General features: G+C 43.4%; 1 protein-coding gene across 6 annotated transcripts in view; it reads left to right on the forward strand.

Annotated features, from left to right (window-relative positions):
• The window catches only part of ralgps1 (Ral GEF with PH domain and SH3 binding motif 1), a 761,372-nt gene that overhangs the window by 250,702 nt on the left and 487,275 nt on the right, over positions 1 to 23,395 (forward strand). For all 6 annotated transcript variants that reach the window (XM_072240007.1, XM_072240011.1, XM_072240013.1 and 3 more), the window contains one exon: positions 34 to 126. In XM_072240007.1, coding sequence (XP_072096108.1) covers positions 34 to 126 — 93 coding nt within the window. The remainder of the gene's footprint in view (positions 1 to 33; positions 127 to 23,395) is intronic.

The following is a 23,395-nucleotide window of genomic DNA, read 5'->3' on the forward strand; positions in this document are numbered from 1 at the left end:
GTGCTGCTTAATTGACTTCGTTCTCCCTTTCAGAAATTACTGGAGCTAAACAACCTTCATTCTCTCATGGCTGTGGTCTCTGGTCTGCAGAGTGCGCCAATCTTCCGGCTTTCCAAAACATGGGCAGTAAGTTTGTATTTGCTTTGATTTATGGCATTAAATCCACATGAGACCACAAGGATTTTCACATTTCACTTACTTAACAGAAAGAAATACTGAGTTCATGATGTCAATGGTTTGGAACAGGGATTTTCCAACTTCTGTCATGCATTAACCATATTATACAAATAACAGAGGATTTCCCAAGACCCTCACAATAACCAAACACACGTTGTTGTTCTTGCTCCACATATACAAAACAATGGAGGAGAATGGTTAAATGTATGACTGTACAAAACTTCTCTTTATTGATGCCTCCTGACATGCTGGGTTCCTCCAGCATTTCGCACGTGTGGCTCTGGATTTCCAGTATCTCGTGCGTGTGTAGCTGTAGCTGTTTCTGTGTTGTTGGACTTTGATTCTGTTACGTATGCACAGGGTAAGAATGACAACGGAGTAGAATGATTAAGAGTCATCAGAATCAGGTTTAATATCACTGGCGTATGTCGTGAAACTTGTTTTCTTTGGCAGCTATACAGCGCAATCATAATAACAGAAGAAAACATTACAGTAAGTGTAACAACACGTTAGTAACACACTGGCCACCTTATAATGGGGGAGCGACAAACCAGACCCGCTGAGATGAAAACAAATGCACTCGAACACCGCACCCAAAAGAGAATGCAACCTGTATGCAGGAGGGCCATTCAATTTACCATGCGAGCGATCAGCCGTGAACACGCTTGGCATATTCTCGCAATCGATCTGATACCATACACACGTGACTATTGATCTGCACTGCACGTGCTCAATTTGTTTGCCAGGCTCCAGCGACACGAGCCTCAGGACTCGCACCACCATGTTCAAGAACCATTGCCGCCTCTGAACCATAAGGCTCTTGAACAAGAGGGGATAACTACACTACACCTATTTCATGCACGTTATTTATTGCTACTTATTTGTATCTGCATTTGCAAAGTTTGTTTACAGTTTACAGTTACTGTTCTATGGATTTGCTTAGTATGCCCACAGAAAAAGAATCTCAGGGTTGTATGTTGTGACGTGTGTGTACTCTGACAATAAATTTGACTTTGAACTTTGGGCAGGAGCTTAGTTGGCTTGTGAGTATGAATCAGAAACAAAATGTGAACTTTCATAGCACCACATACACAAATGCTGGAGGAATCTGCACGTCAGGTGGCACCTGTGGAGGTGAATACATTGTCAACATTTCAGGCTGAGACCCTTCATCAGAAAGTTTCCAAGGTTGGTTTGATATTGTAAAAACAAAATAACTGGGAAGTACAATCCTAGTAACCAGGAGTTTACATTCAGTCAATGTCTGGCACAGTAATATGCACTCAGTGGCCACTTTACTAGGTACACCTGTACACCTGCTCATTAATGCAAATATATAATCAGCCAATCATGTGACAGCATTTCATGTAGAGGCGCTCAATGGTTGGGAGGGCTTTACCCAAGATGGACTGGGCGGAATCCACTGCTTTTTGTAGGATTTCTGTTTTAGGGCGTTGGGATTTCCTTTCCAGGCTGATATGCAGCCAGTCAATATACTCTCCACTACACATCTATAGAAGTCTGTCAAAGCTTTAGATGTAATGCCCAATCTTTGCAAACTCCTAAGGAAGTAGAGGCGTAGGACAGGCCCTCTGAAATAATAACACTAGGGAATATCGTCACCATCTTTGATTCGGCCAACAAGAGTGGTGTTGTCAGCAAACTTAAATATGGCATTGGAGCTGTGCTTAGCCCCACAGTCGTAAGAGTAAAGTGAGTAGAGCAGGGGGCTAAGCACACAGGCTTGTGGAGCACCTGTGCTGATGGAGATTGTGAAGGAGACTGGGGTCTGCAAGTGGGGAAATCGAGGATCCAATTGCACAAGGAAGTACTGAGGCCAACGTCTTGAAGCTTATTAATTAGTTTTGAGGGGATGTTAGCATTGAATGCTGTGCTGTAGTTGATAAAGAGTATCATGATGCATACACCTTTACTACCCTAATGTTCCAGGGTTAAATGTAAACAAGGACTCCACCCCACAGTGCTCCAAAGACTGCTGACTCTCCAAGTGAGCAAATTCTTCCTCGTCTCAGTTTTAAGTGAACGTCCCCATTGTACTGAGATTATGCCCTCTCGTTCTGGAGAGGAACTTCCTCCCTACATTTAATTTGTTTTGTCTCTCATGCTTCTGAACTCCAGTCTGTTTGATCTTTTACTATATGAAATCCCTCTACACCCAGAATTTCTTCTGTTATTATCTTTAGTAGTCACAGGTACATTGAAACGTACAATGAAGTGCGTTGTTTGTGTCAATGATCAACACAATCCGAGGGTGTGCTGGGGGCAGCTGGTAAGTGCCTCCACATTTCTTCACCAACATAGCATGTCCACAATTTACTAGCCCTGACTTGTACGATTTCGGAATGTAGGAGACCGGAGCACACGTGTGAAATGCACATGATTACGGGAGAACAAGTGTAAACTCCTTACAGGCAGTGGTGGGAATTGAATGCTGGTCATTGAATGTTTTAAAGTGTTACACTAACCATTGCACTACTGTGAATCCCTTCTTCCGAGCGGCCTTCAATAATTTGATGCTGAGATACTGTACATCGTAGGATGCGCTAGGACACATCATCAGTGATGTAACCTGGGGTCACTGGGTGTTTCAGGTCTTTCAACATCAGACACTCTCGCTGGGGGAATAGGTTGATTGGGCCCCATCTTGTGTCGCAGCAGCACTGGTCCAAGGGTCACACCTCGCACAGGAGGAGAGGAGAAGATGGCGGTGCGCCACAGCACGCGTGGCTGCTCCAAAATGATATCGTATTTGTAAGTAGCTACCATGCACAATCCTGATTTGATGGAGACAGACATGAGAAGCACGGAGGAACATCTGGAGAAACTTCTGGAATGCCTGCTTCGCTGCCATTGCTACTGTGTGATCAAGAACCTCCAGAGGGGAAGGCACCAAATCCTCGGCTTTGCCTATTACCTGTTGCCGGGGCCGGGGTCGAAGCGCTCGGCAGAGATGGTGCTTGGTGCATCGGTGTCGGAGAGCTGGTCGGAGGCTTGAAGTTTTCGGACGGACTCAGTCGGACTGTGGTCGGGTGCTTCCAGGATGCTGCATCGGCAAGTTTGCGGCGCTGGAGGTTCATGACACGGAGATTTTTTTTTCTTCCTTCTACCATCTGCGTGAGATGATGAGACTTTCGAGAGACTTTGAGACTTTTTTTTAACAGTGCCCATGGTCTGTTCTTTATCAAATTACGGTATTGCTTTGTACTATTGTAACTATATGTTATAATTATGTGGGTTTTGTCAGTTTTTTAAGTCTTGGTTTGTCTTGTGTTTCTGTGATATCATACCGGAGAAACATTGTATCATTTCTTAATGCATGCATTACTAAATGACAATAAAAGAGGATTGCGTGTCCTCATAATCTAATCTAATCACCATCTGGGGGCTCACTCGGCAGCCCCTCTGACAGTCCTGATGGCTCTTTTCCTTGCAGTCCCGTTATGCCGAGGAGAGAGTGAGTTCTGCAGGATGAGCAGCCAGCAAAACCGCTACACCCCACCTGTATAGACTCGCATTGTGCCCTCCAACCCAGTATTTGGCACTGTCCAGCAGCTCCTGGTGTTTGGCTTGCATTCATTCAAATGCTTCCTCAATCTGATCTTCCCCAGTCACTGTCAGTTCTTCCTGCTTCGAGTTTCTGACAGAATAACCATGTCAGGCCTCAGTGATGATGATGAAATTAATATTTTCCTTAAATACGTGCATCCAAAACTACTCAGTCTTCTGTTAACACAGTCCAAATTACCAGCGTCAACTCCAGTTCTCTCTCTCTCTCTCTCTCTCTCGAGAGAGAGTCTGCCTCCTTCTTGCCATTACCCTCATGACGTACTAAATTCAGTGTTTTTAATATTTTTATTTGAAACTTGCAGCTTAATGCCAAGTTGTGAGCAGTCCATCCTGTGAGTCATACTGCTTGGAATTAGGCTGAAAATTCAGTTGCCATTGCTTCAGATTTATACACTGACCAGTGCAGGTGTATGTAGTTTTGAGCAGTCACAGGCGGAAATCCAACTGATTTTTGTGTCCCTTCACTTCCATATCTGGCTGGGGCCATTGTGCTTATTAAAGTAAATAATTGTTTCGGAGAGGCTGTCAGCCGCTAGCTGTTTGATTTCCTTTGTGTCTGCAAATGGGCAAGTACAAGTCTCCTTTGGTAGTGGCTCTGCACCTGATTACACTTGACCAAGAGTTCATGACTTCAGGGAAGGACATTGGCACTACATGTCCATCTACTTGGTTAGATGGTGTCAATCCTTGGTAGACTGAGTGGAGGGAGATTTCTCTCTGTGATCACTTCTACTTCAAAAGTTGACACTGGCTTTCCAGTTCATTGTTCTGATTCAATTCCCAAAAAAGTCTTTCTGATTCTTCTACAAGGCAGTCCATCTTCTCAACATTCTGGTTCTTTATTCTCCCCGTGGGTGGGTGGTTATTGCCCTTGAGAAAATTGTGGTGAGCCTCCTTGACTAACTGCAGTTGGAAAGCAAGTCCAGCATTTAGACAACACACATCAAAGTTGCTGGTGAACGCAGCAGGCCAGGCAGCATCTCTAGGAAGAGGTACAGTCGACGTTTCGGGCCCAGACCCTTCGTCAGGACTAACTGAAGGAAGAGCTAGTAAGAGATTTGAAAGTGGGAGGGGGAGGGGGAGATCGGAAATGATAGGAGAAGACAGGAGGAGGAGGGATGGAGCCCTGAACCATCGGAGGGGATAACTTCACATGTCCATCACTGAACTATTCCCACAAGTGAGGTAGTGTTTTTGGGTTCAATGTCTGTTTAGGAATCGGATGGCAGAGGGGAAGAAGCTGTTCCTGAATCACTGAGTGTGTGTTCAGGCTTCTGTACCTCCTACCTGATGGTAACAGTGAGAAAAAGGCATGCCCTGGGTGCTGGAGGTCCTTAGTAATGGATGCAGCCTTTCTGAGACACCACTCCCTGGAGATGTCCTGGGTATTTTGTAGGCTAGTGCCCAAGATGGAGCTGACTAGATTTACAACCTGCTGTTGCTTCTTTCAGTCCTGTGCAGTAGCCCCTCCATACCAGATCGTGATGCTGCCTGTCAGAATGCTCTCCACAGTACAATTATAGAAGTTTCTGAGTGTATATGTTGACATGCCAAATCTCTTCAAACTCCTAATGAAGTATAGCCACTGTCTTTCCTTCTTTATAACTACATCAATATGTTGGGACCAAGAGATCTTGACACCCAGGAACTTGAAACTGCTCACTCTCTCCACTCCTGATCCCGATAATGAGGATTGGTAAGTGCTCCTTCGTCTTGCCCTTTGTGAAGTCCACAATCAGCTCTTTTGTCTCACTGACGTTGAGTGCCAGGTTGTTGCTGTGGCACCACTCCACTAGTTGCCATATCTCACTCCTGTACACCCTCTCATCTCTCATTAACAAGGCGTTTTCACCCACAGAACTGTTGCTCACTGGATTTTTTTTTTGTTTTTCACAAATTTCTCTGTAAACTCTAGAGTCTATTATCTGTGAAAATACCAGGAGACCAGCAGTTTGTGTGATACTCACACCACCCCATCTGGCACCAACATTCATTTCATAGTCAAAGTCACTTAGATGACATTTCTTCCCCATTCTGTTGTTTGGTCTGAACAACTGAACCTCTTGACCATTTCCACATGCTTTTATGCATTGAGTTGCTGCCACATGATTGGCTGAGTAGATAATTGCATTAACAAGCAGGTGTATACCTAAAATGGCGACTGAGTGTATATTCTCTGTGAATGTGCAAGTTTAAAGGCCTGGGGGCACTGTAACCACTTGAGTTTCTCAGTGAGCATTAACTCTTGTCTCACCATCACTTACATATGCAAATATTTGCGGTGTGATGAATAAAAGTACTTTTAATTTCACCATATTACTGGCAATAATGAACTCTGAGAGCAATCAATGGATTATGATTAACCACAGTCAGCCTCTCTGCAAGAGGCCTTGGCAGTTCAGAGTTAGCATTCCAACCAGTAAACTATGTTTGAGTGTCTGTAGGGTGTTTCTCTGTTGAAGCATCTGCTTTGTGTTCCCAAGTAAAAGTTGGGAAGTTCAGAGGCCGACCTCTGCATTCAGTTCCCCAGCTGGTTTAGTCCCAGTGTCAGAAAACATCAACAGCTTGTGCTTTCTATCTCTCCCATAACTGAGCAAATGCATCCCATGGTGATTCACGCACTGTGGACAAACAAAAGTGTGTGTGTGTGTGTGTGCGTGTGTGTGAGAGAGAGAGAGAGAGAGAGATAAAAAATGCATCTTAAGGTGACCCTGCAAAGAGGAAGAGAGCAACTGGGGGGTTTAGCACCATTATTCTGGAGCGCAGACCACCTGGTAGAGCAATGCACAGGGAAAGACTTTGGTTGGATGATGAGCTGGTGAAGGATGAGGAATTTCTGCAGCCAGAGGCTGGTGAATCTAGTGGAATTCATTGCCACAGATGACTGTGGATGCCAAGTCATTGGATGTGCTTAAGGCAGAGCTTGACAGTTTCTAGATTGGTAAAAGGGGTAAAGGGTTGTGGAAGATGGAAGAAGAAGGGAGTTGGGGCAAAAATCAACCATGATTGAATGGCAGGACATATGTGATGGGCTGAATGGCCTAATTCTGCTCCTATATCTCATGGTCAGGGTTGAGACTCTACCAGCTGCGCCATTGTGCAGCTCCATCCTTCCCTCCCCCAACCTCTCTACAACTTAGAACTAACTGTGTTTTCTCAATATCATTGGTTCTGATGAGGAGATTTGGATCTGAAACACAAATCCTGTTTCTCTTTTCTTGGAATACACCCTGAGTTGCTGGGTATTTCCAACATTTTAACCCCTGTTTCCAGCATCTGCAGTTTTTCATCATTATTCTTTGTCAATGGAAAAAAAATGCTCGTTTGAGGGGAGCATGAAGACAAGGGGAAACATCAGGCCTGTGGTTCCCAAACGGAATAAAATGCACTGAAGTAATCCTAAAACAATAAAAGACAGTTGAAGAAATTCCAGCATAAAAACATAAAGCTATAGTTATTCAGTGGGCCAGGCAGCGTCCGTGGAGAGAGGGAGAGTTGGTGTTTCAAGACAGTGATCATTCTGATTGTTCGTCTTTCATATCCAATGATGACAGATTTGAAATCTGTGTGGGAGAGTTTTTTAAAAGTGGAAACAGCATTACACAGAGGCAGTTCCACTCTCTAGATCTCAGAAGTCTGGGTCCAGTGGTACAAGCAGTCATCACAACTGGGGTCTTCCTTGGTTGCAGTGGGTGACCATGCCTCCTCCTGCGCCTCGTCACACCCTTCACTCTGCACAAAGCGTTGCAGGACTGCGTCCTAGGCTACAGATCTCACTGCTGAACTCATCTGCCCAGTCCGCTGGAGATGGCTTTGCATGCTAGGATAGGCGTCCCTATCTCATGGGGGTCTGACATCTGCCGGCTACCCTCACCTGGTTTAGTTCTCCTGTCAAAGCAGTGTACTGAGGTGTGGCCGCTGTCACAAGCAAACAGCTGACTGGAGCCACAGGAGGGAACTGAGGGTCTGATGGGGCTCAAAGGTGAGCGAGCTGCTCCAGGACGGACACAACAAACTCCTTCGCCTCTTCATCAGAAGTGCAACCCATCCCTGGACACCCCATATGTTGGAAGAGTTATTGACATCAAATATGAATTCAATATAACATGGAAGTATAATACAGATTTATTTCTATGTTATATTGACTATCCTGCTGTACATACTATTTATTATAAATTACTATAAATTGCACATTGCGCATTTAGTCATAGTCATACTTTATAGATCCCGGGGGAAATTGGTTTTCGTTACAGTTGCACCATAAATAATTAAACAGAAATACAACCATAAATAATTAAATAGTAATATGTAAATTATGCCAGGAAATAAGTCCAGGACCAGCCTATTGGCTCAGGGTGTCTGACCCTCCAAGGGAGGAGTTGTAAAGTTTGATGGCCACAGGCAGGAATGACTTCCTATGACGCTCCGTGTTGCATCTCGGTGGAATGAGTCTCTGGCTGAATGTACTCCTGTGCCCAACCGGTACATTATGTAGTGGATGGGAGACATTGTCCAAGATGGCATGCAACTTGGACAGTATCTTCTTTTCAGACACCACCGTGAGAGAGTCCAGTTCCATCCCCACAACATCACTGGCCCTACGAATGAGTTTGTTGTAGACAGAGACGTAACATAAAGACTTTTACTCCTCATGGATATGAAGGATGTAACAAATAAAGTCAATTCAATTCAATTCAGTTTCTGTCTCCATGGTTGCTGCCTGACCCACTGAGAACTTACAGTGATTTTTATTTGCATTGAATTAATGTAGCTCATGGCGATATGGTGAGAGGGCAAAGTAATTTAAATTAATGAAAGCTGTGATAAAATTTTTATCATTTTTGGAGACTTAAAACCCAGTGGATGTGCTAAAGCTGAGAGGCAAGTGAACAATCAGGCATTTTTTTTAAAGGGTAGAAATAGCTAATACACGGGGACAGATATTAAGGTGATTCGAGGAAAGTATAGGGAGATGTCAGACACGAGGAATTCTGCAGACGCTGGAAATTCAAACAACACACATCAAAGTTGCTGGTGACCGCAGCAGGCCAGGCAGCTTCTCTAGAAAGAGATACAGTCGACGTTTCGGGCCGAGGCCGAGGTCCTGACGAAGGGTCTCGGCCCAAAACCTCGACTGTACCTCTTCCTAGAGATGCTGCCTGGCCTGCTGCGTTCACCGGCAACTTTGATGTGTGTTGGGAGATGTCAGAGGTAAGTTTCTTTTCACCGAGAATAGTGAGTTCCAGTGGCAGATGCAGACTCCTTGATGGACTGATGGATGAAAGAATGATCAAGGGCTATATAGTGGTGTAGGGTTAGATTGATCTTACAATTGCCTATAGGGACGGCACAGTATCATGGGACAAATGGCCTGAATTGTGATGTACTGTTCTACGTTCTATTATAAGGATTATTACTTTGCACAGCATAAAAATATATAGTGGGAGAGGGAGAACTTCTTCCTGAATTCCACCAACAATAGGTCTCAGTAGTGCTGTTGACTGGTTCCGTATGTTGTACTAAGTTTTGCCACTCCCTGCTGTTTCTATACAGCTGTTGGCAGTTGTGAAGTTTAGTTTTGTTGCTAAGTAATACTAACATGTTGTTTACCTTTTGTTTTAATTTGGCCTCTTAAACACCAATCTCATTTTTATTGAATGAGGAAATCCAGTAGACATGACTCAAAGGATGGCTGCCCACAATGTTAGCTTAAGTGCATTCCTTCTAAAGCATTACATAATTCCACACATTTGTTGCTATTTCTTGAGGGTCTGGAATACAAATTACCTTGATATTGTTTTGGTTTGTTGATTTTGAATGTGGCATGAATTACGCACAAAATGCAGAGATCGGTGTATTCATTGACGTTTGAAAAAGAACAAAGGACAGTTGGCAGATTGCACATTTGCCAATGAAACCAGTTGAACCATGACTCCAAGGGCCTGAGTGGAGTGTGCCCAAGACTTCGAGGTACCAGCTCCTCTGAGCCTTCAGTCACTGGTTAGCTGGACAGGTCTGGTTTGTATTTGTGCGTGAAGTAACTTCTTTTACAAACTGTTAAAACAATTAAAGCTTTTTTTATTTACACAACTTCCTCTGTTACCCACTAGAGTAAGAGAAGTTTTCTGCTGAACCGGTTTCTATTCAGTTGAGATTAAGGTAGGATTTGGGTATAGGATTTTGTGTTTGAGCTTTGAGTCTGTATTTGCTCTGTGGAAAGAGGCTAACCCTCAGTTCCAATCTACCACCCTTCCACAGCACACTTTAAGATGCTCATTACTTGATAATTTAAAAACTCCAGGGACTCCAGATGCAAGGTTTTATAAAGTGCTGGGGATTCATTATGCTCATTATGTCTTGTAGATGAACAAGTAAGGGATGTGAAGAATGCTTGCGCACTGGCTGAATCCATTGGGAAATGCTGATAGTATTTGCATCTGTCTCCAGAAAGTTAGTCAGTACACATTCTTCCACATAAATATCTACAGGAGACTGCACTCTTTAAAAAGAAATGTTGGTCAATTATCAAACAGATTTCTGTATTTTTTTTTCTGAAATGCTTATCATCCATAAAATACTTCAAAAATGTCCTGATCCATACTCAAATTCTGATAATAAAATGAGCAATCTCTCTTCACATGATATAATGGGTTGAGCTTTCTTTTTCTTTTCCACAGTATTCTGGCATTTATTAGTGGGAAATAAAATCTACAATCTAACTTTTGGTACTGTTTACCCACTCCCCCCTTCTTTCTTTCTTCCTTTCTCCATTCAAGTGCTCTTCTCATCCCTTCTCTTCCCCTCACCTGCCTATCACTTCCCTCTGGTGCCCTGCTCCTTTCTCCCATCTTCCACTCTTCTCTCCTATCGGGTTCCTTCTTCTTCAGTCCTTTGCCTCTTCCACCTGTCGCCTCTCAACTTGTTATTTCATCACCCTTCCCTCACTTAGTCATACCTATCACCTTCCAGTGTGTACTCCGTCACCTCCTCTTACCTTATTCTGGCTTCAGCTCCCTTCCTTTCCAGTCTGGAGGAAGAGTCTTAGCCCGAAATGTCAATTACTTATTCATCCCCATGGATGCTGCCTCACCTGCTGAGATCCTCCAGTGTTTTGTGTGTGTGTGTCTTGCTCTGGACTTCCAGCATCTTTTGTATCTACAAATAACTGCAAGATTTTGAATGCTTATACCAGATATTTTTGACCATAAGACAGAGGAACAGAATTAGGGTATTCAGCCCATTGCGTCTGCTTCACCATCCCGTCATGGTTGATCTCGGATCCCACTCAACTCCATACACCTGCCTTCTCGCCATATCCTTTGATGTCCTGACCGATCAGGAAACTATCATCTTCCGTCTTAAATATACCCAAGGATTTGGCCTCCACCGCAGTCTGAGGCAGAGCATTCCACAGATTCACTAATCTCCTTACCTCTGTTCTGGACCTTGGTCAGCAGCAATTCCCATAGGTGAACTCCATAGTCCTGTTGATCCGTTTTGAACTTACTGTCTGGCAGAGTTTGTGATGGAGAGCCTCTGCCGCAGTGTGGCCTGTGGTCTCTTCAAAGTGCACAGAATGTGTTAATAGCAAGGAAACAGATTGGATTACAAAAGAGTGGTGAATGAACAATAAAGGTGAATAGATGGTGAAGGCTTTCATGTCTGTTCTCCAAGTTCTTATCAATTTCTGTTGAAAATAACAAGGGCAATACGTCATTTCTTATTGAAACCTATGATTTAAACAAATATTTTATGCAAGCAAATTGCTGTGGCATTATTTGGATTAATTCCATTGGATGTCTTTAAAGAACATGCTACTGCATCTGTTAGTTGTAAGACTTATCTTGGTAGACTGACTTTTGTGCCTGGCAGGTTTCTGTGGGATATACCCCAAACTTAGTCATAGAACACTACAACACAGAAACAGGCCTTTCACATGTCTATTCCGTGCTGAAATAATATTTTGCTTAGTCCAATTGACCCACACCCAGGCCATATTCGTCCATACCGCTCCCATCCATGTACTTATTCAAACTTCTCTTAAACGTTGTAATTGAACAAGCATCTACCGTTTCCGCTGGCAGCTCGTTCCATGTCTCACTCATAGAAGTTCCCTCTCATTGTGTGTGTGTGTGTGTGTGTGTGTGTGCGCGCGCCTTTTTGAGGCATCCTGTATTTGAAGGTGTCCTCAGTACTGGGGAGGCTAATGCCCACAATGAACTGGCTGAGTTTATAACCCCCCGCAGCTTTTTCCAATCCAGTACATCGGCACTTCCACGGCAGAGAGTGATGCAACCAGTCAGCATGCTCCATGGCTTATCTGTAGAAATGGCATACCAAATCTCCTCAAACCGAATGAAATGTCCCCACTAGCATGTTTTCTTCATAACTGCATCAATATGTTGGCTCAGGATAGACCTTCAGAGTGAGAGGGAGTTACCAATCTTAATTATATCAACACAAAAAAAAACCCCACTCTGTTTTCTATGGGAGTTTGCTGTATACAAGTTCCCATAATTGCAAGAGATTCTGCAAATGCTGGAATTTCAGAGCAACACAAATGAACTCAGCAGGTCAGGCAGCATCTAAGGAACTGAACAACCAGTTAACATTTCGGGCCGAGACCCTTCATCAGGACTAGAAAGGAAGGGGGGGGGAGATGCCAGAATAAGAAGGTAGGGGGAGGGGATAACGGACAAGCTAGAAGGTGATAGTGAAGCCAGGTGGGGAGTGGGGGGGGCGTTGATAAGAAGCTGGGAGGTGATAGGTGGAAAAGGGATGGGGCTGAAGAAGAAGGAACCTGATAGGAGAGGGGAGAGTATGCTACCATGTTTTCAACAATTCAGAAGCACTTCATTGACTGCGGAGTGTGTTGGGACATGCTGGTAAAGCACAGTAAAGCCGGTTTTGTAAATGATTTGAACCATTTAAAATTTGTGCTGGTGCTCTAATATCTCTCCTCTCCCTGCGATCTGAATTGTATATTTGTCTGTTTTACACATATGGCTCTCCTCAAGGATTAGCTGGAAATGAGTCTGGGTGAGATCAGCCAAATAACAATCTGTCAACTGTGACCACAACTGTGCATGACCCTGGTTGTCACATTATGGGCTTACAGTGGCATGCAAAAGATTGGGCACACCTGGTCAAAATTTCTGTTACTGTGAATAGCTAAGCGAGTAAAAGATGACCTGATTTCCAGAAGGCATAAAGTTAAAGATGACACATTTCTTTAAAATTTTAAGCAAGGTTACTTTTTTATTTCCATCTTTTACAGTTTCAAAATAACAAAAAAGGAAAAGGGCCCGAAGCAAAAGTTTGGGCACCCTGCATGGTCAGTACTTAGTAACACCCCCTTTGGCAAGTATCACAGCTTGTAAACACTTTCTTTAGCCGGCTAAGAGTCTTTCAATTCTTGTTTGGGGGATTTTTGCTCATTCTTCCTCGCAAAAGGCTTCTAGTTCTGTGAGATCCTTTGGCCATCTTGCATGCACTGCTCTTTTGAGGTCTATCCACAGATTCTCGATGATGTTTAGGTCAGGGGACTGTGAGGGCCATGGCAAAACTTTCAGCTTGCACCTCTTGAGGTAGTCCATTGTGGATTTTGAGTTGTGTTTAGGTTCATTATACTGTTGTAGAAGCCATCCTCTTTTCACCTTCAGCTTTTTTACAGATGGTGTGATGTTTGCTTCCAGAATTTGCTGGTATTTAATTAAATTCATTCTTCCCTCTACCAGTGAAATGTTCCCCGTGACACTGGCTGCAACACAAGCCCAAAGCATGATCGATCCACCTCCGTGCTTAACAGTTGGAGAGGTGTTCTTTTCATGAAATTCTGCACCCTCTTTTCTCCAAACATACCTTTGCTCATTGCGGCCAGAAAGTTCTATTTTACCTTCATCAGTCCACAGGACTTGTTTCCAAAATGCATCAGGCTTGTTTAGATGTTCCTTTGCAAACTTCTGACGCTGAATTTTGTGGTGAGGACGCAGGAAAGGTTTTCTTCTGATGACTCTTCCATGAAGGTCATATTTGTGCAGGTGTCACTGCACAGTAGAACAGTGCACCACCACTCCAGAGTCTGCTAAATCTTCCTGAAGGTCTCTTGCAGTCAAATGGGGGTTTTGATTTGCCTTTCTAGCAATCCTACTAATGCACTATCAATTACTCCAAAAGACTGGAAGTAGAGTAAATACTGAAAGGCTTTTATTAACAGTAAAATAGATCCTCGTCCATGCTGTGTCTGTCCTGGACTGAGGGAGGAGCAGTGACACAATCGCCTTTATTCAGGAGTCTGTGGGAGGAGCCACAGGAGCAGTCAGCAGAGGGGCATGTTCAGGCATGTCCAGACAGGTAACCCAGTTACAACCTATATACATGGTTTACCACACCTACAAGCAGTTCTCTTGGAAAGTTTTCTTGGTCTTCCAGGCCTCAACTTGACCTCCACCATTCCTGTTAACTGCCATTTCTTAATTACATTATGAACTGAGGAAACGGCTACCTGAAAACGCTTTGCGATCTTCTTATAGCCTTATCCTGCTTTGTGGGCATCATTTATTTTAATTTTCAGAGTGCTAGGCAGCTGCTTAGAGGAGCCCATGGCTGCTGATTGTTGGAACAAGGTTTGAGGAGTCAGAGTATTTATAAAGCTTTGAAATTTGCATCACCTGGCCTTTCCTAATGATGACTGTGAACAAGCCATAGCCCTAACAAGCTAATTAAGGTCTGAGACCTTGGTAAAAGTTATCTTAGAGCTCAAATCTCTTGGGGTGCCCAAACTTTTGCATAGTGCTCCTTTCCTTTTTTTCACTCTAAAATTGTACACAACAAAAATAATACACTAGTCTTGCTTAAAATGTTGAAAAGAATGTTTCATCTTTAACTTTATGACTTTTGGAGATCAGTTCATCTTCTACTCACTTAACTGTTCACAGTAACAGAAATTTTGACCAAGGGTGCCCAAAATTTTGCATGCCACTGTATGTGACAGCAGCAAAGAGACGCTGATGGGAATTACTAAGGTGTTGCCAGGGTTGTTAAACATGAACTGTAGAATTGGAGGGAGCAGCATGTGGCAGAAGTTAATATTCTTCTGAAAACTTTGTGTTGCATCTGAAGTCAGCACGATCTTCTTAAGAGGAAATCTTATTTGGCAAGTCTTGTTGGAATTCTCTGAGGGCATCACAGACAGATAGACGAAGGAGAGTCAGTGGGTGTAACTTGGGTTTTCAGAAGGCCTTTGACAAGGTGCCGCACATGAGGCTGCTAGACAAGATTACAGGAAAGATTCCATCATGGATAGAGAATTGGCTTACTGGCAGGAGGCACAGAGTGGGAATAAAGGGAAATAAACTTTTCTAGTTGGCTGCCAGTGACTAGCGGTGTTCCACAATGGTCATTATTGGGTACACTACTTTTCATGTTGCATGTAAATGATCTGGATGATGTATTGATGGCTTTGTGACCAAGTTTGCAGATGATACTAAGATAGCTGGAGGGGCAGATAGTGCTGGAAGCAGGGAAAAGGGAGTCCTCATGCAAGATTCCCTAAATGTTACCTTGCAGATTGAGTCGGTGGTAAGAAACTCAAATGCAAGTTTAAGATGAGGAAAATATAAAAGCGAGGATGTAATGCTGAGGCTTTATAATGCATTGGTTAGACCACATCTGGAGTATTGTAAGGAGTTTTGGGCACCATATTTTACAAAGGATGCATTGGCATTGGAGAGGGTGCAGAAGAGGTTCATCCGCATGATCTTGCAGGAACTCAGCAAGTGAGGCAGCATCTATGGAAAGGAATAAACAGCCGATGTTTTAGACCGAGACCCTTTGTCAGAACTTTAAAGGAAGGGAGTAGAAGCCAGAAAAGGAAGGTGGTAGAGACAGGGATACAGAGATCTTCCTATGTTTGCTGGGCACAGTAACCGAGATGACACAAAATATCATCATTGTACCAAACTAAACCTAATACCCCGCCACCAACGAGGTCTCAGCACGAGGTCAGCAAGCTGTTTACTATGTACTCCACTGTTTACTGTTTACCTGTGCTGCATACATATTTTCTTAAGTTACTTATGGTGATATTTTAGTGTATGTGCTGTGTGTGATATATGTTTTGTGGGTGCACCATGATCTGGAGGAACATTGTTTTGTTTGGTTGTATACCTATACGGTCAGATGACAATAAACGAACTTAAGAGAACTGCAAGTCAGTGACTTTGCATAGTATTTGCATAATATTATGTTGTGAAATGGAACAGATGCATGATTAATTTCATTAATTTTATTATTCTGCATTGTAGTTCTCATTAACATAATTATTTTAATTTTATTTGAGTAAAGAAAAGTGACACACATTTTCAGTGACACATAAAATGCTGAAGGAACTCAGCAGGCCGGGGGGTATCTGTGGAGAGGAATAATCAGTCAATGTATCAAGTCAAGATCATTCTGAGATCTGCATACAGGCTCATTGGTGAAGTGGCTGTAAATCGGACCTCTGCCCCTGTCCTTTCCAACTGGCCAACTTTTTTCTCTCCCATTTCCATCTCTTCTATTTCCAGTCAGCAGGTTGTGGACTGCTGGCCTTTTGGAATCCTTATTGCTTCATTCAGACTCAGGAAGGCTTACTCATGTTTTCAGCAGTCATTCTCTCAGAGTTTCTGCCGTTTTGTTGGATCTAATCAGTGCCAAGGAAACAATCTGGGAGATAGCAGATGTTGGCAAGACCAAAACAGCCATCCACTGAGTGACGAAGCAGGCATAGCGGGCCAGATGGCCGACTCCTGCTCCTATTCCTTATGTTCTTAAATGTTCCATTAAAAAAATGTGTTTGACCCGAAACGTTGACTGTTCATTCCCCTTCATAGATGCTGCCTGACTTGCTGGGATCCCCCATCATTTTATGTGTGTTGCTCTAAATTTATGAAGGTGATTTTATACCTGGGACATAATAGTTTTGCAGACTAATCTCCAAGATTGAGTGCAAAAAGATGAAGGTGAGGTAGACAGCTGGCCTTGCAGGGTGACAGAGTATTGTAGTGGTTAGCACAATGTTTTACAGTCCCAGTGGCTGGTGTTCAGTTCCTGCTGCTGCCTGTAAGGTGTTTGTATGGTCACCATAAATTGTCATTGTGATTAGGCTAAGGTTAAATTGGGGGATTGCTGGGCGGCACAGCTCGAAGGGCCTGTTCCATGCTGTATCTTAATAAATAGATAAATAAAGTCGCAACCATACAGCACAGAGGCAGACCCTTCAATCCATCCCTTCCATGCTGACCAAGATTTCCATCTAGGCCAATCCCGCTTGTGCACAATTGCCCCATTTTTCTAAACCTTTCCTATCCATGTATATGTCCAAGTACCTTTTAAATGTAGTTACTGTACCTGCCTCATCCACTTCCTCTGGCATCTTATTCCACATACTGATCAACCTCTGGGTGAAAAGTTTGCTCCTTAGGTTCCTATTAAATCCCTCCCCTCTAAGCTTAAACATATGCCCTCTAGTTCTGGGTTCCACTTCCTTAAGAAAAAGACTGTGCACGTTGACCCTTTTTATGCTGCTCATGATTTTATACACCTCCATGAGATCTCTGCTTGTTCTTCTACACTCCAGTGGATAAAAAGGCTCAACCTCTCTCTGTAACTCAGAGCCTCAAGTCCTAACAGTCCTCATAAATCTCCTCTGCATTCTTTCTAGTTTAATAGATAGATAGATATACTTTATTAATCCCGAGGGAAATTTGGTTTCGTTACAGCCGCACCAACCAAGAATAGAGTGTAAACATAGCAATACAAACCCCCCCCAGCAATCAAACAATAAAATGCAAACTATGCCAGGTGGAAAATAAGTCCAGGACCAGTCTATTGGCTCAGGGTGTCTGACCCTCCATGGGAGGAGCTGCGCGTTCGATGGCCACAGGCAGGAACAACATCCCGTGCCACCAAGTGTTGTATCACGGTGGAATGTGGCCGAAGTCCAACAGTAAAAAGTTCAATATCCAGACTGCAAACACGTTCCTCAATCGTAATATGCCCTGAATTGCACCATCCGTTGTTAACCAGATCAGTAAGCACCCAACTCCTTTACGCTTACCGCTCTCAGTGCACTTCTGGTCAGCCGGAACGGTATTACCCGCTGAAATCCTCTTCTCCAAAAGTCTCTGCTGTCTCGACCCGGTCCTCTTTCCTCGGCTTTGTGATCCCCCTCTGCATCCTCTGTGTGTTTTCCTCCGGATTTCAGCAGGGGTGTCCGCCACTCTGTTCGCTAAACCGGCCGGTATTTGCTGGTCTGTGAAATACACAATGCAACCTTGCTTCTGTCCCGCGTGTCGGGATGTAACCATTTCCAGCGCTAAAGAAAACCCAAATAAAACTCTCTCTACCAGCATGTTAGAGAGGGTGCAGCTTCGACGTGTTACCGTGAGAAAAAAAATACAAAAAATAACGTAAATTAAAAAGTAAGAAGAAGAAAGTAAGAATAGATCGGAATGGCTGTACCAGGCTTCATGCACGACCGGTGCATGTGCACTTTGGCCTCTTTCCAATGACCAAAATAGAACACAATACTTGAAATGCGGCCTCACTGATGTTTCGTACAAGAGTTGTTTGTCTTCTCTTTTCTTCATACTTCATCGTAAAGCCATCCGTTAGTCTTGTGAGACCATGGATCTGCGCCTGGAAAGTCTTCACTCTGCAGGGCGCAGGCCTGGGCAAAGTTGTATGGAAGACCGGCAGTTGCCCATGCTGCAAATCTCCCCTTTCCACGGCACTGATGTTGTCCAAGGGAAGGGCATTAGGACCCATACAGCTTGGCACCAGTGTCATCGCAGAGCAATGTGTGATTATGTGCCTTGCTCAAGGACACAACATGTTGCCTCGGCTGGGGCTCAAACTCACAATCTTCTGGTCGCTAGTCCAATGCCTTAACCACTATACTTCATAGTTTCTGATTAATCCAGCAAGATTTGCCTTTCAGAGCTGTGTCGGGGTGGGGGGGCAGGAGACTGAGAACTCTGGGTTTGCATTTGGCTACATGCTTTGATCTGGAATTTGATGCTTTGAATTATTGCCCAATGTAAGGACATTAGCTCTTATCAGAATTAATTTTATTGTCACTGACATACATTGTGAAATTTGTTGTGTTGTGACAGTAGTACAATACAAAACATAAAGAATTACTGTAGGTTACAATAAGAAATGTAAAGATACAATGCATTCCAGTTAATTGGGACAGATCAGGATCAGTACATTTTGGCCTAATTAACTGAAGTTTCATGGAAATAGTTAAAAAGATATATAAAACAATCTGAGGAATGAATTATGTATTTAAATGAATTACAAGACAAATTAGAAAACTACCAATACTACTGCAGTACTATAAAACTGTGTATTAGTTCCTAATACTTATCAATGGATGAATTTATCCATGTTGTATTCTTTTGATTGTAATTGAACAAAATCACTACAGATATCCTTAGTGCAGATATTGAACTGCCTTCATAAAATGCTGTCGATGATTGTATCCTCCAAACCTTCATTTTCATTGTAACATTCAAGGTGATTGTTGATACCTTCAAATTCTTCGTAGTTTCTAACTTGCCAAAGTAGTGAAATTATTTAATTTTCACTCCCGCCGTTTCTGGCATCTCCAACCCTGAATACCTGAAACCGCAGTGAAGAAAGCGTTTCTGAATTGTTTCGCTGCTTATTTCTCGTCAACTATCAGTGACAAAAATCTCTACTTTTTGAGCACAAACACATGCAACTGATGCTATTTAAAAACTATTTGCTCGAAGCATGGTATTGTGTCTAACGGCCAGGCAAATGCACGCAACTGACGCTAGTTAGAAACTGGCAACAGTCTCCTGCCCCAACTAAGTGACATCTGTCTGTCTGTCTAGGTACCAAATCCGATGTGGACTTTGGTGACCATGGTTTTCCATATAGATCTATCCTTCGTTTTTTGGATGACTTCCATTTCCTCGATGTGTAGCCACCTGGCTATGCTTTTGATGTACATAAGCCGAGGTCTTCCTCTGGGTTTGCTCCCCTCGATCTTTCCAGAGAGTATGAGTTTTTCTAGTTCATCTTTCCGCATGATGTGTCCTAGGAATCTGAGTTGTCTTTCTCTTATTGCTGGTATGAGTGATCTAACTGCTTGGGCTCTTCTGAGAACTTCTTCATTTGATGTGTGTGTGGTCCATGATATTTTTAACATTCTCCTGTAGAACCATAATTCAGCTGCTTCTAGTCTCTTTTCATTGCTGGAGAAATGGTCCAGCATTCACTTCCATAAGTCAGGATAGAATAAATGTAGCACTGCAGTATTCTGTTTTTAGTGTATGTGCTCACCTTTCTGTCTACTAATATGGTCTTCATTTTTTGGAAAGCTTCTTTCGGCATTGCTATTCTGTATTTGATATCTGTGTCGCACCTGCCATTACTTGTTATTAGGCTGCCAAGATATTTGAATTTGTTGACTTGTTTGATGTTTGTATTTCCGATCTTGATCACATTGTGGGATGTTTGTCTTTCTGGAGATGACCATGCTTTCTGTCTTTTTGGTGTTGATTGAGAGGCCTCTGCGATTACTTTCTGCTGCCACGATAGTGAGTTGTTCTTAAAGTTTTGTTTCTGAGTCAGCTATTAGTACGATGTCATCAGCATATCTGCTGTTATTTATATTGTGGCCCCCAATTGTGAATCCTTTGATGTCTTTGATACTTCTCAAGATATTTTCACTATACGGGTTGAATAAGTCTGGCGAAAAGACACAACCTTGCCTGACTCCTCTCATGATATTCACATACTCACTCACTTCTCCTTCTATTCTGATGGATGCTGTCTGGTCCCAGTATAAGTTTCTTAAGAAACATATATCTTTCCCATCTATGATGTAGTGTCCCAAATAAAACTGGGGAATCCTGGCTACTTTCGTTATTCGTTTATGTTTTTCCAGAGTTGTCTCTAATAAGCAGCTGCCCCGATTAACTGTTGGCCTAATTAATCAGAAACCTGATAGGTGAGGGGGAGAAGCTGTTCCTGAAACATTGAGTGTGTGCCTTCAGGCTCCTGTAGCTCCTCCCTGATGGTATGAAGAGGAAATGTCCTAGTTGGTTCGCAATCTTCATGAGAAATGTCGCCTTCTAGAGGCACCACCTTTTGAAGATGTAGATTATTAGTTTACACTTTTGTGCCCAAGTTTCTTAAGCGGGAGTTTGCCATATCCATGAGGCTGGAGTAGTAGAAGCAGATTTATAGATCAGACTTCTGTGCTAGCTGTTCCCTGTTATCTGGCAGAGTACAGAACTATGTGATGTGCCTGGCTTTCATTATACACTATGTCCTTACTTGGATGCAGACTTTTGCATCATAGATCACAATGCAGATGGGATGTATGGTTTGTTTCCGTAACGATGCTCTATGTAAATGTCCGAGACACATGAGAAGATGTAATGAAGCCGAGAGCCTATGATTGATGAGTGTGATATTCTGCACATCCTCTGGTAGCAGGTGGATTATTGGGCGGTGCACCAAAAGAAACCTCTCACCACCAACTAATGAACTGCATGGAAACACATGCTACCAAAATTGCATGAGCAAAATACTGCCAAAACTCTATTGTTCTTTTGGAAGCAATAGCACTCTTTACCCCAGAGAAAAGATTTTTGGTAAAAGGACATAGAACATGGAACATTGGCCCATGATGTGCTGACCTTTTAACCTAGATCAATCTAACCTTTCTCTCCTACATAGCACTCACTTTTTCTATCGTTCATGTGCCTATCTAAGATATCACTTCCTAAATGTCCCTATTGTATCTGCCTCTACCAATACACCTGTCTGCAAGTTCCACGCAACCATCTCTCTTTTGTGTGAAGGGTCATGGCCTGCAACATCGACTCTTTAATTCTCTCCACAGATGCTGCCTGATCTGCTGTGTTCCTCCAGCATTTTTTGTGTGTTGCTTTGGATTTCCAGCACTGCAAAATTTCTTGTGTTTCAGATATAGAAATGTAGAAAACCTACAGCACAATACAGGCCCTTCGGCCCACAAAGCTGTGCTGAACATGTCCTTACCTTAGAACTACCTAGGCTTACCCATGGCTCTCTATTTCCCTAAGCTCCATGTATCCATCCAGGAGTCTCTTAAAAGACCCTAATGTTTTCACCTCCGCTGCCGCCGGCAGCCATGCACTCACCACTCTCTGTGTATAAAAAAAAACTTAGCCCTGACATCTCCTCCGTACCTACTTCCAAGCACCTTAAAACTATGCCCTCTCGTGCTAGCCATTTCAGTCCTGGGAAAAAGCCTCTGACCATCCGCACGATCAATGCCTGTCATCATCTTGTACACCTCTATCAGGTCACCTGTCATCCTCTGTCACTCCAAGGAGAAAAGGCCGAGTTCACTCAACCTATTCTCATAAGGCATGCTCCCCAATCCAGGCAACATCCTTGTAAATTTCTCTGCACCCTTCCTATGGTTTCCATGTCCTTCCTGTAGTGAGGCAACCAGAATTGAGCACAGTATTCCAAGTGGGGTCTGACCAGGGTCCTATATAGCTGCAACATTACCTCTTCGCTCTTAAACTCAATCCCAGGATTGATGGAGGCCTTCTTATGATGAAGACCACTGTATGCCGCCTTCACCACGGAGTCAACCTACGTAGCAGATTTGAGTGTCCTATGGGCTTGGATTCCCAAGATCTCTCTGATCCTCCACACTGCCAAGAGTCTTGCCATTAATGCTATATTCTGCCATCATATTTGACCTACCAAAATGAACCACCTCACACTTATCTGGGTTGAACTCCATCTGCCACTTCTCAGCCCAGTTTTGCATCCTATCGATGTCCCACTGTAACCTCTGACAGCCTTCCACACTATCCACAACACCCCCAACCTTTGTGTCCGCCCTATCCACCCTATACTTTCCTCCAAACACCTTAAAATGAGTTCCCAACCCAGGGTCCACGGAACGCTTGCTCAGTAGCATTGGTCCATGGCATAAAAAAGGTTAGGAACCCCTACTTTAAGATCGTGCTTTCTCATAGTAGCCATTGCTACCCTGGGGGGCAAAAAGACACTGGCTGTTCACTCTATCAATGCCTCTTAGAGTCCTAGAGAAAAACAGTGTGAAAACAGGCTTGTTTTGCTGTTGCTCTTTTGTGCTTGCTGCGTTCTGTGTTGTTCTGCTTAGCATGGTGGGCAGGGTACGTTGGCACCGGAATGTGTGGTGACACCTGCGGGCTGCCCCCAACGCATACCTAGGTGTATTGGTTGTTAATGGAAATGATGCATTTCACTGTATGTGTCGATTTACGCATGATAAAGAAATCTGAATCAACAGGGAGAACAGAATGTGGTTTTACCACAGGGCTTGATCATAAGTAGCATGTGGACTGACCTTTCTGCCCTCTAGACCTCTGGGATGCTTCTGTCATGAATGAACCTTGTATTTTGTTTTAATCACTCTACCAGTAACTCTTTTGACTTCAAGTAAGTTTTTTACTGAAGTTTGGAGGAGGGGTGGAGCTCTGGTTTAACACAGTCATTTTACACATGGGTTTTGCAAGAGTGGGTGAGTTCAGTTGAGAGTCTGTTGGGCCTTCTGCAAGTGGTC

This window comes from Mobula birostris, chromosome 22, assembly GCF_030028105.1.
Source record: "Mobula birostris isolate sMobBir1 chromosome 22, sMobBir1.hap1, whole genome shotgun sequence".
In the NCBI taxonomy this organism is placed as follows: domain Eukaryota; kingdom Metazoa; phylum Chordata; class Chondrichthyes; order Myliobatiformes; family Myliobatidae; genus Mobula; species Mobula birostris.